The following is a 14,984-nucleotide window of genomic DNA, read 5'->3' on the forward strand; positions in this document are numbered from 1 at the left end:
TCAATTTGGAATGGGTAAATCTATTGTGGGATCTGTTGTGATCCAAGTTTGCAGGGCCATCAACAGACTTCTGCTAAGAAGGGTAGTGACTCTAGGCAACGTGCAAGACATAGTGGATGGTTTTGCCGCGATGGGGTTCCCTAACTGCGGTGGGGTGATAGGGATAGGCTTTCCGTCTATCTTGGCACCAGACCACCTTGCCAAAGTGTACATAAACTGAAAGGGGTACTTCTCAATGGTGTTGCAAGTGCTGGTGGATCACAGGGGCCATTTCACCAATATCAACGTGGGATGGTCGGGAAAGGTGCATGATGCGTGCATCTGTTCAGAAAACTGCAAGCAGGGACTTTCTTTCCAGACTACCAAAATAACCATTGGTGATGTTGAAATGCCAATTGTGATCCTGGCAGACCCAGCTTATCCCTTGCTCCCATGGCTCATGAAGCCGTACACCAGCAGCCTGGACAGCAGTAAGGACCCGTTCAACCATAGGCTGAGCAAGTGCAGAATGGTGGTGGAATGTGCCCTTGAACATTCCAAAGATCGCTGGTATTGTTTGCTTACTAGGTTAGACCTCAGTGAAAGCAATATCCCCATTGTTATTGCTGCCTGCTGTGTGCTCCATAATATCTGTGAAACAAAGGGAGAAAAGTTTCCGCTGGGGTGGAGGGTTGAGGCAGATTGTCTAGCAGCCAGACACAAGGGCAATAAGAAGAGCACATTGAGGGGTGCTGCGTCTCTGTGAGGCTTTGAAAACAAGTTTCAGCAATGAGCCAGAGTAATGTGAGACCTATCTGTGTTGTTCCTTACCAAACTGTCCCCTCCATTGCATTTTCTCCCCTGTAAACTCCATCCCCACCAACCACCGTGTGTTGAATGAATAAAGAGCCTTTTCTCCTCAATCCATTCACTTTTATTATGCACAAAAACAAACAGAGACAGTAAAGAAAAGTAAGATAACCTGGGGCAAAAGCCCTGATAACACTGTGGTGGGAGAAATGTGGAAAGCTTGCTTAGAGATGCACTGCAATAACAATCAAAGGTGTGGAAATGGGTGCCTTCTGGTCCTCGTACCTTCCCCTGGTGTTGAGTATAAGGGATTCCAAACTCCCTCCCCACCACCATCCCCACCTCATAGGACGGTTCGGGGAGGAGGATGTAGAACGGGACGATGATGGCAGCAGAGTCAGCATAGGCTGTAGAGGGACTCTCTAGCATCCAGCTGCCTTTCTGCTTCCTCAACATGGCTGTTTGTTCCTTCATAATCCGCAGCATCTCTTGCATGGCACGCTTTTGTTCCTTGCACACTCTCCTGTCCTCCCTGTCCGTGTCCAGGTTTTCGGACAGTGTAATTCTCCATGCTCTGAGCTCCGTCTTGTCATTCTCGCAGATGCACATTAACTCATTGAACATATCCTCCCGAGTCTTCTTTTTCCGCCTTCTAATCTGCGAAAGTCTCTGTCCTGGTGTGGAGGATGTGCTGACGGACAAGGTTTCTGCTGCAAGGAATGCAAAGCACCAGGGTAGCATTGACAGTGCATGCATTGTTTCTGGTGCAAGATTAATTATTTTTTATAAAAATAAAATAAAAACACCTCTCAATATACTTCACTGCAAGTCACAACGTAATCAAAACCACTGGCTATTGCAAGAGTCGGTTTGCTGTTCCAGCCATGGTGAGTACAGCCACAAGGCGTGGGCAAGAGGTCTTGTGCTGCTGCTTTGTGAAGACAGCCTTGGGATCACAGGTTTGAAATTGTGAAAAGCCCCCTTTCCCTTGCAACCTGGATAGTGCTTGACGACAGGCACCAGCGTAAAGCCCCCCAAATAGTTTGTTTTTTATAAATGGGGGGGAAGGGAGACAAACGGGAAGCCGCCACCCTCTTTCCCCCTATTTTTTCCAATGCTGCTTGCAATACATGGTGATCCCTTCCAACCACAACCACAGCATGTTTGGGAAAGTGTGGTTGTGTGACCCAGATTTCACCAAATGGGGCGGATTACTTGTTGAATTTTTTCTGGTTTAAGGGCTATTGCAAACTTTCCCCGTTTCCCCTAGGTGACCTTATGCAATATCACTCTCCTGAGGGTAACAGATGCAGTAAGGGAGCAGATGCTGCAAGCGTCTGGGTACAGACCTGGTCTTTATGCTGCAATGCTGTGTGCTGCAAAGATGCCAGCAGAGTTAATACTGGAGTGGTGCAGGAAAGTGTCCTACCGTGGTGGACGAAATAAGGCAGCCTTTCCCAGAAACCTGCTGCAAAGGATTGCAAAGTACCTCTATGAAAGCTTCCTAGAGATCTCCATGGAAGATTCCCGGGCCATCCCCGTGCATGGAAATAGTTCTTATATAATCCCTACAGTTGGATTGGAAATGTGTACTCACCAAAGGTGCCTTCCTCAGCATCATGCTCTGCCACCAACTGGTCCTGTGAAGAGATGGGTTCCAGGGTTTAAAACAGTTTTTGGCTGTCGGGGAGAATGGATTCTCTGCTTGCCAGCCTCACGTTCTCCTCCTCCTCCTTTCTTATCAACAATGTTCTCATTGTTCAAAGTCGCCTGGAGCTCCTGGGAGTTATCCATGGAGCGTTTTGGGGTAGTGGTGGGGTCCCCGCCGAGAATCTCATGCAGCGCCTCATAAAAGTGACATGTCTGTGGGGCAGAACCAGAACAACTGTTCGCCTCCCTTGTCTTCTGGTATGGTTGCCATAGCTCCTTTATTTTCATGTGGCACTGTTGTATGTCCCTGCTGTAGCCCTTCTCCCCCATGCCCCATGCGATCTTGGCATAGATGTCAGTGTTTCTTCTGCTGGATCGGAGCTTTGCCTGCACAGATTCTTCTCCCCACACAGCAATATGATAGACCACCTCTTGGGTACTCCATGCTGGAGCGCGTTTGCGACCTTGAGTCTCCATGATTAAGGTTACGTTTTTCTCACAGATACTTTTAGTAAAAGTCATGGACAGGTCATGGGAAATAAACAAAAATTCCCTGACTTTCGCTAAAAATATCCCTGACAAAAGGGTAAGTGGGTTCAGCACCCACTTCTCCCGGGTCCACTACTGCTGCCGTGTGTGGGAGCTCCAGGGTCTCCCAGCCCGTGGGACTGGGTTGCTACGGGGTCCACCCGCTGCATCTGGACAGCTGCAGGGAGTCCCTGCTACAGTTGGGCAGCTGCAGAGGGTCCCTGCACCGCCCTCCGTGGTTGGACAGCTGCAGGGAGTTTACCCCACACACACACCCTTTGTGTTTGGGCAGCTGCGGGGAATCCCCACGCCGTGGCTGGGCAGCTGCAGGGTCCGCCAGGCCCCTGCAACGACTGGGTAGCTACGGGGGTGGGGCTGGGTGGGAGCTCCAGCCCGGGGAGAAAATGTCATCGAGGTCAATGGAAGTCACAGATTCCATGACCTCTGTAACATAATTGTAGCCTTATCCATGATGAGCTGTGCTGGCGAGCTCTCCACACTGATTAAACAGAAAATGAAAATTCAAAAGTTCCCGGGGCTTGAACAGGGGAGCGGCTGTTTTCTGTGTACCTGGCTGACGTGCAGTGGAGTTGAAAGTGCTCTCCAGAGCGGTCGCAGCGAAGTACTGTGGGACACCTCGTTGAGGCCAATTAATTCGAATTACACAACATGATGTCTATACACTATCCATTTGTTGACCCATGGATGTTGAATCAAGCGCTATGCCTCTCGCTGAGATGGAGTACAGAAGTAGACTTTACAGGCCACTTAGGTTGGTGGAAGGGACTTGGTAGTGTAGACACGTATGTTATTAAATCGACCTAGTGTGGCTTATATTGACCTAACTTTGTAGTGTAGACCAGGCCTAAGTGTGTCTGCTGTGTACTAATCAAGACCTTCTTATGCATTTGTTTTAGGAACGTATGTCCTATTAAAAATGTACCTTATATTTGTATATCTTGTTCATATAAAATGTGTGTTAGGCATATTGAGAATCATAAATTTTAGTAAAATTAATAAATTAGCATGTTCAAATTCGCGGTTACTGTTTGTCATTAGTAACCTCAATGGGCAACATAGATGGCTGTTACTGAACAGCTGGGTCTATGGTCCCATTATATTTTTGTCTTAAAGAAGACAAGGACATTTTTGAAGAATAGAATCTAGCATGGATATATTTAGATATAGGTGGCTGGAATTACACCCTATCAGTAGCTAGAGGAAATATTATAAAAGTATGTTTTGTAAGGAACATGTTTTGGTTTAGTTTTCACTGTGTTTAGTCATTTATTTTGCAATTTTATTTCAGAATACATTAAAATAATCACATCTGGATAAATGTGTAACTGTTGCTTGTTAAGTAATAGCAGTGCATTCACTGTATGTGGATGACAAACGTGTTTCTCCCTTTTCTAGATGTGGCTACTCTCCTGTGTATCGTTCACGTGAGATGGCAGGCCGAGCCCTTGTTCCATTTGTTATGATAAACCAGATACCACATACAGTACAAGCTCTGCTTGCTGAGCTTCCAGAGTGCACCAATCCATGTATACGACAGAATTCTGTTCATGGAATGCTTCTACAAGTAAGTTCTCCTTTTGTGTAATACGATGTAGTCATAATTCATGGTGAGTAGAGAAGCATTTATTAAGCAGTGTATGAAAGCACTTTACAAATCAGTTGTCTAAGATGATAAATATAGGAAGCCAAATTCATAGATGATTTAAATGTTGATATAAATCACAGTTCAGTAACTTAGTGTAAGTTGATTTAATATACATGCGAAAGGAGCAGAAGGACAGAGTTGTAAGAAACAGCAATCTACAAAAAGGGTGCAAGATGGTGTATGACGGCAATGACACTAATATAAAGTTTTTCATCTTTGAATCTCAGAATGCTTTTAAGAAGTGGGAAAATATCATTATTCCCATTTTACAGATGTGAACATATATGTGCAGGGAGGTTAAGTGACTTGCCCAAGGTCACACACCAACTCTGTGGCAGGTCAGTCTCCCACTCCCATATCCTGTCTGTCGATCCTCCTTACTTATCTGACACATTTGTCATGATCCTTTTGGTTGCCCCTCTTGCCACAACCTCACCTTGTTGTCCTCTTGGCATGTATTCTACACCCACTTCCTCTTACACACTGACTTATGTAACTTACATTACCAATTAAGAAACATCAGAATTTGGCCCCATATGTAGAAATGCGTAAATAACCTATAAATAAATATTTAATTGAATCCATAATTGAAAAGCAAAACTGAAAATAATGAAAAGATTAAAGAATATGAGATACAGATACTTGAATTAAATTTATACATTTGTGAAACAGTATTATTCCAAAAAATTCTCTGAGCCCAAAAATGCAGAGAGAAAACCTCCCAGGCAGAAATAATGATGTCTAAGGGTTTGTTAACATCTGTATTTCCATTTTGTTTCTAGAAATGTGCTCTTGATCTCTTTTTGTTTTTGATTTTCTTTTTTGAACTATTAGGACATAGGACTGTAAAGAGACATTATTTGTTTGTGTTTTTGCTCTTCTGTCAATATTTAAAAGGGTCTTTTTAGCACAAGAAAAACTGGCTACCTAACATTACTGGGAAACAGTAAAACTGACTGGTTTCAGAGTAGCAGCCGTGTTAGTCTGTATCCGCAAAAAGAACAGGAGTACTTGTGGCACCTTAGAGACTAACAAATTTATTAGAGCATAAGCTTTCGTGGGCTACTGCCCACTTCTTCGGATGCATATTGAGGAGATATATATACACACATACAGAGAGCATGAACAGGTGGGAGTTGTCTTACCAACTCTGAGGCCAATTAAGTAAGAGAAAAAAAATTTTTTGAAGTGATAATCAAGCTAGCCCAGTACAGACAGTTTGATAAGAAGTGTGAGAATACTTACAAGGGGAGATAGATTCAATGTTTGTAATGGCTCAGCCATTCCCAGTCCTTATTCAATCCTGAGTTGATTGTATCTAGTTTGCATATCAATTCCAGCTCAACAGTCTCTCGTTGGAGTCTGTTTTTGAAGTTTTTCTGTTGTAATATAGCCACCCGCAGGTCTGTCATTGAATGGCCAGACAGGTTAAAGTGTTCTCCCACTGGTTTTTGAGTATTATGGTTCCTGATGTCAGATTTGTGTCCATTAATTCTTTTGCGTAGAGACTGTCCGGTTTGGCCAATGTACATGGCAGAGGGGCATTGCTGGCACATGATGGCATATATCACATTGGTAGATGTGCAGGTGAACAAGCCCCTGATGGTATGGCTGATGTGATTAGGTCCTACGATGATGTCACTTGAATAGATATGTGGACAGAGTTGGCATCAGGCTTTGTTACAAGGATAGGTTCCTGGGTCAGTGTTTTTGTTCAGTGATGTGTGGTTGCTGGTGAGTATTTGCCTTAGTTTGGGGGGTTGTCTGTAAGCGAGGACAGGTCAATATGCATCCGAAGAAGTGGGCAGTAGCCCACGAAAGCTTATGCTCTAATAAATTTGTTAGTCTCTAAGGTGCCACAAGTACTCCTGTTCTTTTTTAGTAAAACTGACTGTACACAAAAGTGCTATTAAATGCACAAAGTAAAGAAACTTAAATTAGAGAAACATTTGTTCCTCTAATGTTTTGAGAATAGTAATCTTAGTAATATAGTAATCTTATAACTATAGTAGATTTAAAAAAAAACCTTTTATGCAGACATGGCTTTCAAGTTGATCATGTCCCTTTTTAAAATATGCAGCTGTGACAAAGAGAGAACTTTTTATCTGTTATTGGAGAAACTTCTTGGGACACGCAAGTATCAGTAGTACATGCTTTCTTTTCTTTGATATGGTGATTGTCTCTGAAGGAATGAGCTATCAGTTCAAGATAGCTGTGGCAAAAAATGAAATAGTAACGGACACCCTCCGTGCATTCTTTTCTACAGTAATGCATTTTCTTTCACATTTTCACTCAGAATTGTGCTGTTTCTTGTAAACTGGTAATATCTCCCCACGTTATGATTTTTTCACAAATTGCATTTTTCCAGGATTTCCAGAAGGAAGTCCATTTGATGCAAACAGACACATTTTTCACACTAAAGACAAAATGATATTAAATAATTTCATCAACTTTGAGTGGGAATACTTAGTAATCTGCTGACATTTACATGTGAGGTTTATTCCCATCCTTTTAGCAATGATCTTCGTCAGATTTTGATATCTATGTTTGAGAAATTATTTGCATAGGAAGATATGAGTTGCCATATTGGATCAGACCAGTGGTCCGTATGCTTCCATGTCCTGTCTCTGGCAATTACCAGTTGCTTCTGAGGCAAGTATGATATTCCCACAATGGACAATTATCTAGTAATTTGCCTATAGGGGAAATTTCTTAATCATATGATAGTAGTAGTTGCTTTATGTCTGAACCATGAGTGCTGACATCTCTTGTAAATTTTAATCATATCATATGATATCCTCTAATTTCTTCAGACTGAGGGTATATTGATAGGGTACAAAGTGGCAGGCCAACTCTATTTGTACAGGAGTGTTAATGTAGATCTGTCATATTTGGGGATGGGTATTTGAAAGTGCTTTATAGTTTAAGACATTATGGACAGTAGCTTTGCTTGTTTGATTCTCTAAATCTTTTTCTTGTTCCAAACAATTTTTATTGTTCACTTTTAAATGGAGCAATTAAGTCTTTTCTATGGGCTTCTTAATTCTGAACCTAGCTGTGATAAGCTTCATATTCTGTAACTGGAGGTCAAATTCTAGGAAACAATTTGGAATCGTAAATTAACTCACCTGCTGTTCTTTTAATTTAGGGTAATCAGTTGTGTTTTGTGCTTACTTTTAGATTTGTCATACTAGTAATTTAGCTACTTTATTGCCTTTTTTCATGAGAATTCATCTGACAGTGCCTTATTGTGCATGTTCACTTCTGTTAGCCTGCAACTGCCCATGGCTCTCAATGTATCTTGGCACACCTTCCTATTGTGAGTTCTTATGTCTTTTCCAGAGTGTTCTTTTCTCTTAAATTTCCTGTATGGTCAGCAATTTTAGGACAGGGGAAATGGAGGGGAGTCCCTATACAGCTATTATCTTTAGCTGTGCCCCATGATATATCCGATTTAGTTTCTGGCTTATCATTAATTTACATAAAGTTAGTTGTAGATCTCCAATAATTCCCTCACTATTTTTAGACTCTGAAATGAAAATCTGCTTGCAAATCTATCTTCCTTCCTGCTTTATTTTATTTTATAGAAGAGAGTTCAGTGCTTGTGAAAGGAGCCAGACAGTGTTATCTAAAGAATAAAATCTTTTGTTTATCTGTAAAATAGGCATATCCCAGGTAGTGGCAGTACAAAATTGGCCTGACTGTAACACCAGTGTTCTTTCTTTAGTATTCTAGCAGAAGTATTTTTGGGAAGCTGAGAGGGTAATTCAGTCTCCATGCTGAGGCTGCTAAAAAAGGGTTTCATTTCTAATGATGGTCTTTGTGATATTGACATCTGTGGACTGAGACCACCAACTTATTTCACATAGCTTATGAACTGCTTCAGTCAGCTTGAGCCAAGTTTGGTCATTGCTAGCCTGGGGCTTTTAATAATTGAGTCTACAGCAACACTAGGTCCTGTTAAGGGGCAAAAATAGTTCCTGTCTTGAAACTCTTGACTATAAAGCTATTCTCCAGTGTAAAACAAGATTCGTGTTGACCATTTTGTGCATAAAAAGAAAAGTACTTATGAGGTTCAGGGTTTTGTCCTCACCAGACATCTGTGAGGTCCAACTCCAAAGTGTCCTGGGTACACAAATGTATCCAATAAATGTTCTCCATGGCACTTAAATTATTGCAGGAAATATCATTATTTTGTAGAAATTTCCAAGTCACCTTCTTGAGAAGCAATTATTCTCTAACAGAAAAGATAACATGAGGTACATTAATATGGGGGGGGGGGAAGGCAATAACTTATACTGGTCTGAGTATTACAGGGCTGCCCAGAGTGGGGGGCAAGTGGGGCAATTTGCCCCAGGCCTCGGGCCCAACAGGGCCCCCCACAAGAATATAGTATTCTATAGTATTGCAACTTTTGTTTATGGAAGGGGCCCCTGAAATTGCTTTGCCCCAGACCCTCTGAATCCTCTGGGTGGCCCTGGAGTACTACACTGTCATAATGAATAGGAATTTGTCAAAATAGTGAAATGAAAAATCATTTAAAAAAAAAAGTCTATCTCTCCTGTACGGTTTACATCAGGGGTAGGCAATAAGCGGACCATAGGCCAGGTCTGGACCACCAGACACTTTAGAATGGACCCCAAAATCTTTTTATTTACTTATTTATTATCGTTGTTGTTTGTTTTTTTTAAAATATTTTCTCTGGAGTCTGGACCATGTCTATACCCTGATCAATGAATTGGGACCTTGACAAAAAATAATTAAAACGGCAAATATTTATAAATCTTTATCAAACTTAACTTTTCATCATGCTGTTTTGTTTACTTTTTTGTATTTCACTCACTTTGGAACAGTTTCACTTTTCTTTCTAGTACTATCTTATTAATTTCACTTACAGGAGCAGGGCCACTGGCCTGCAGTGGTTGGGTCGTTTATGCTGCAGGAGAGGAATATTTACCTCAAAACAAAATTGTTTTTAAAAATCAAAAATTCATGAAAAATCTATTTTATTGGGCTTTGTAAATTTTCCCCTTCCCCTTTTAAAAATATATTTACAAAATATATAAGTTTGTGAAACAATCTGATATTGTCCCTTTAAAGTGAGTATATGCTTTCCCCTTTTAAATAATGAAATGAAACCAAAAAAAGCCCAGAATACATGGCTTCATGCACTGTAATGATAGCACTATACATAACATAAATAAAGAAAAAAGACACATTCAGTTATGGTTCCTCTAGTTACATGCTGAATAAAACCACCATTGATTGTAACTGAAAAGGATAAGGAGACTGGTTTCATTTTAATTGCTGAAATCCTGGTTTAGCTATTCTCAGATAGAAAGATATTTAGCTCTTATCTATATATGTAGAGCCATAAAAAAGGAGGGTAGGTAATGATTTTAAATGAAAATTAGAGTTGCATTTTTGAAAAGCTCTTCTGATTAGTTTTGAAAATTGAGTATAACTTGCAAAAATATTCAGAACCAGATCACATCCTCCTTTTGTAGGCATGAGGACAGCAGAAAACCAGTTGATATAAGCAAGATGTAATTGGAGGAGATAGCTTTGAGCAAATGTTGCATCATTTTTCTTGCACTGTTTATAAAATACCTGTGTGTGATATCTGCCATGTTGGGAAGAGAGTGGGGCATGGAGAGAGTCATTGTGTCACTATTCCTCGCAGTCCCTCTTGAAGGATGTCTGGGATGATTGCTGGCAGTCTCCACTTTTTCCTTCTCTTATGCTTTTGACCACTGGATCTCTATTGTGTCTGGGTTATGCCTCTCAAGAATCCCCTTCCACTTTTTACTTGAACATCCACTTCATCTGATCATATGTCCCAGCCTTATGTCATACTGTCCTGGAACTGCACTCAAGAACATATAATGCCATTCTGATACCTCCATCTAGCTCATTTGTGGCTCTTCTGGTTGAAATGTGGTGTTAACCATTTCTCTTAACTGCTTGTGACAAGTTGGGAATTTCTTGGAACACTTCTCTGAAAACAACTAATAGACTTGTGTGCTATCGTTATTGCTTTCTGTCTTTCTCCTAGAGTTTCTTCAAAGGATATTTTCTTTCTAAAAGAGTTTTCCTATCCTGGAGCTCAAACATGATAAAAAGTAGACTTGTCTGCATGTTGGCTCCCAGTTTATACTGTTTATATCAGCTGTGCCTTCTGTTTACTGGCACAGAACCCATTCCTCCAAGTCCAGTTCGTTGCTGACTGCCTATTGCTCCCCAGTAGGGTTTTCTTACTGTATTTTAATTTTTCTGAGTTTTACCCCTCCCACCTCTTACAGGTGCAATGCCGTTTTCTTCTCATTTTCTTGAAGATTTGACATTGCCTGTTCATTCTTTAAATTCAGCCCATAGCAATGCAATCTCAGTTAACACATCACAAAACCACCACCATTAGTACTTATTGACTTCCTTGTTGGCGTTCTGAGCAGAAAGGCCAAAGACTGGATACATATGGAGTCTGAATTATATTCTCTCTCACCTAGACATAGGATCCCTCCAGCAAACAGCTGAGACACATTATCACTGCCTATGCCCCATACTCATTTTGTGGACAAATAGGACATTCAGTCTACAGTGCGGCCAATCTGTCACTGGTTGCAAGTAGTAAAAATGCTTGTATGCAGAAGAGATAAAGAAGTGAAATCCCTTTATATATTTGAATTAAATTCTGTGGAATGTTTCCCTCCCCTTGTTTGTTCCCTACTGTCTTTTTGGTAAGGTGAGGATTTTGTACTAAAAATGATTGGGGGTATAGGATAAATTCTCTTAAAATTAGTTTCTGTTTGTTGAGGCTACCTGTCCCTCTTAAAACTGGAGTGGGTGGAGGTGGGGGTGGGGGTGGTAAATAAACATCATGTAGTCCAACTTTGATATCTTGATGCCCAGTTTAACTGAGCACAATGTATGTATTAGCCACACTGCTTCTAATTTACAAGTCCAGTCCACTCATCTGTCATCACAGTAAATTCAGTCGTTACACATGAGATTTGTAACGAGCTAAGCAAATAGAGAATTTTTATAAAAATAAGTAGGCAGTTATTTTCTAAAAGAAAGTGATAGGGATTGCATCATTTGCCTGCATGTTTAAGAGAAAAGCACTCAGGTTAAAAGAAAACTGTTTTCATCCTAGAAAATTATATAATTCTGAGTTTAGTTGTGTTAAAATTAGGGCTGTCAAGCGATTAAAACAATTAATCTTGCAATTAAACGCACTGTTAAACAATAATAGAATACCATTTATTTAAATATTTTTGGATGTTTTCTACATTTTCAAATATATTAATTTCAACTACAACACAATAAAAAGTGAACAGTGCTCACTTTTTATTTATTTCTGATTACAAGTATTTGCACTGTAAAAAAACAAAAGAAATCGTATTTTTGAATTCACGTATTACAAGTACTGTAATGCAATCTCTTTATCATGAAAGTTGAATTTACAGATTTCCCTCTCAGATTTTGGAAGGCACTTCAGATTCTTAAACCTTGGGTCAGTTAGAAATATCACATTGGTACCTTCTTTGCGTTTTGTGAAATCTACAGTGAAAGAAAGAAACACATGCTTGGTCATCATCTGAGACCGCTATAACATGAAATTTATGGCAAAATTCCGGGTAAAACAGAGCAGAGGACATACAATTCTCCCCCAAGGAGTTCAGTCACAAATTTAATTAACGCATTCTTTTTTTAACAAGCGTCATCAGCAGGGAAGCATGTCCTCTGGAATGGTGGCCGAAGCATGAAGGGCCATTCGATTGTTTAGCATATCTGGCACATAAATACCTTGCAATGCCAGCTACAAAAGTGCTATGCAAATGCCTGTTTGCACTTTCTGGTGACATTGTAAATAAGAAGAGGGCAGCATTATTTCCTGTAAATGTAAACAAACTTATTTGTCTTAGCGATTGGCTGAACAAGAAGTAGGACTGAGTGGACTTGTAGGCTCTGAAGTTTTAGATTGTTTTGTTTTTAGTGCAGTTATGTAAGTTGCACTTTCACGACAAAGAGATTGCACTACAGTAGTGTATGAGGTGAATTGCAAAATATTATTTCTTTTGTTTATCAAGTTTACAGTGCAAATATTTGTAATCAAAAATAATATACACTTTTATTTCAGTTACAACACAGAATACAATGTATATGAAAATGTAGAAAAACATCCAAAATATTTAATAAATTTCAATTGGTATTCTATTGTTTAACAGTGCAATTAAAACTGTGATTAATTGTGAATACGTTTTTTAATTGCAATTAATATTTTTGAGTTAATCGGATGAGTTAATTGCGATTAATCAACAGCCCTAGTTAAAATGTGCTTAATTACCTGATCTCTGTATTGGCCATATTGGGTCAGACTAATGGTCCATCTAGCCCAGTATCCTGTCTTCTGACAGGCCAGTAGCAGATGCTTTAGAGGGAATTAACTGAACAGGGCAATTATCAAGTGATCATTTCACTGTTGTACAGTCCCAGCTTCTGACAGTTGGAGATTTAGGGACACTCAGAGCATGGGGTTGCTAATAGCCATTGATGGACCTATCCTCCATGAAGTTATTGAATTCTTTTTTTAACCCAGTTATACCTTTGGCCTTCACAACATCCTCTGGCAATGAGTTTCACAGATTGACTCTGTGTTGTGTGAAGAAGTACTGTCTTAATTTAGTTTTACTCCTGACTCCTATTAATTTCATTGGGTAACTCCTGGTTCTTGTGTTAGGTGAAGGAATAAATAATACCTTCCTATTCACTTTGTTTACACCATTCATGATTTCATAGACCTCTACCATATCCCCCCTTCATCATCTCTTTTTCTAAGATGAACAGTCCCTGTCTTTTTAATCTCTCATCATATGGAAGCTGTTTCATTACCCCTGATAATTTTTGTTGTCCTTCTCTGTACTTTTTCTAATTCTAATATAACTTTTTTGTGATGGAGCAACCAGAACTGCATACAGTGTTCAGAATGTGGGCTTACAATAGATTTATACAGTGGCATTATGATATTTTCTGTCTTATTATCTATCTCTTTTCTAATGGTTCCTAACATTCTGTTAGCCTTTTTTGACTGCTGCTGCACATTGAGTGGATGTTTTCAGAGAACTATCCATGATTCCAAGATCTCTTTCTTGAGTAGTAACAGCTAATTTATACCCATCATTTTATACTTATAGTTATGTTTTCCATTGTGCATTAGTTTACACTTACCAACATTGAGTTTCATCTGCCATTTTATTGCCCAGTCATCCAGTTTTAAGAGATAGTTTTGTAACTTTTTGCAGTTAGCTTTGGGCTTATCGATCTTGAGTAGTTTTGTATCGTCTACAGACAAAGCCACTGCACTGTTTACACCCTTTTCCAGATCATTTATTAATATGTTGAACAGCGCATCTCCCAGTACAAATCCTTTACAGACATTGCTGCTTACCTCTTTCTGTTGTGAAAACTAACCATTTATTCCTACCCTTTGTTTCCTGGCTATTAACCAGTTTCTGATCCATGGGAGGACCTTCCCTCTTATCCCATGACTGTTTACTTTTTGTAATAGTCTTTGGTGTGGGACCTTGTCAAAGGCTTTCTGAAAGTGCAAGTACACTGTATTCACTGGGATCACCCTTCTCCACATGCTGATTGATGCCCTCAAAGAATTCTAATAGATTTGTGTGGCATGATTTCCCTTTACAAAAGCTGTGTTGACTCTTCCCCAACATATTGTGTTCATCTCTGTGTTTGATAATTTTGTTTCTTACCGTAGTTTCAACCAATTTGCCTAGTACTGAAGTTTGGCTTCTCAGCCTGTAGTTGCCAGGATTGCCGCCAGAGCTTTTTTAAAAATCAGCATTACATTAGCTATCCTGTAGTCATCTGGTACAGAGGCTGATTTAAGTGATAGATTGAAACCACAAAACTACTAATTGTGGTATATATATTTGAGTTCCTTCAGAACTCTTGGGTGCATACCATCCAGTCCTGGGACCTTATTACTGTTTAATTTATCAGTTTGTTCCAAAAATGTCTCTATTGATACCAATTTTAATTAATCCATTAATAGATTATAAATAAAAACAGCAAGGAGTCCTTGTGGCACCTTAGAGACTAACAAGGACTCCTTGTTGTTTTTACTGATACAGACTAACATGACTACCCCTCTGAGATTATAAATAATGATTTTGAAAAAGTGATAGGCATATGAACTTTCAGCTTGCTTTTCTGAGCAAAACAGACCTTTTGTTCTTTTCATTTTATGAAACCTGTATCAGTAATGTGGGGGTTACTTGACTTCAAAAGCTGTGCTATATGTGTAGGACTGGAATCCCGTCATATTAGTGCA

At 39.8% G+C, this 14,984-nt stretch overlaps 1 protein-coding gene across 8 annotated transcripts in view; it reads left to right on the top strand.

Annotated features, from left to right (window-relative positions):
* The window catches only part of THADA (THADA armadillo repeat containing), a 324,280-nt gene that overhangs the window by 158,623 nt on the left and 150,673 nt on the right, over nt 1-14,984 (top strand). For 7 of the 8 annotated variants that reach the window (XM_034764451.1, XM_034764450.1, XM_034764454.1 and 4 more), the window contains one exon: nt 4,384-4,552. In XM_034764451.1, the coding sequence (XP_034620342.1) occupies nt 4,384-4,552 (169 nt within the window). Of the gene's footprint in view, nt 1-4,383; nt 4,553-4,860; nt 4,946-14,984 lie in introns of those variants that run through there. The other variant, XM_034764457.1, reaches the window with a different exon arrangement.

The sequence above is a fragment of the Trachemys scripta genome, chromosome 3 (assembly GCF_013100865.1).
Source record: "Trachemys scripta elegans isolate TJP31775 chromosome 3, CAS_Tse_1.0, whole genome shotgun sequence".
Taxonomy (NCBI): domain Eukaryota; kingdom Metazoa; phylum Chordata; order Testudines; family Emydidae; genus Trachemys; species Trachemys scripta.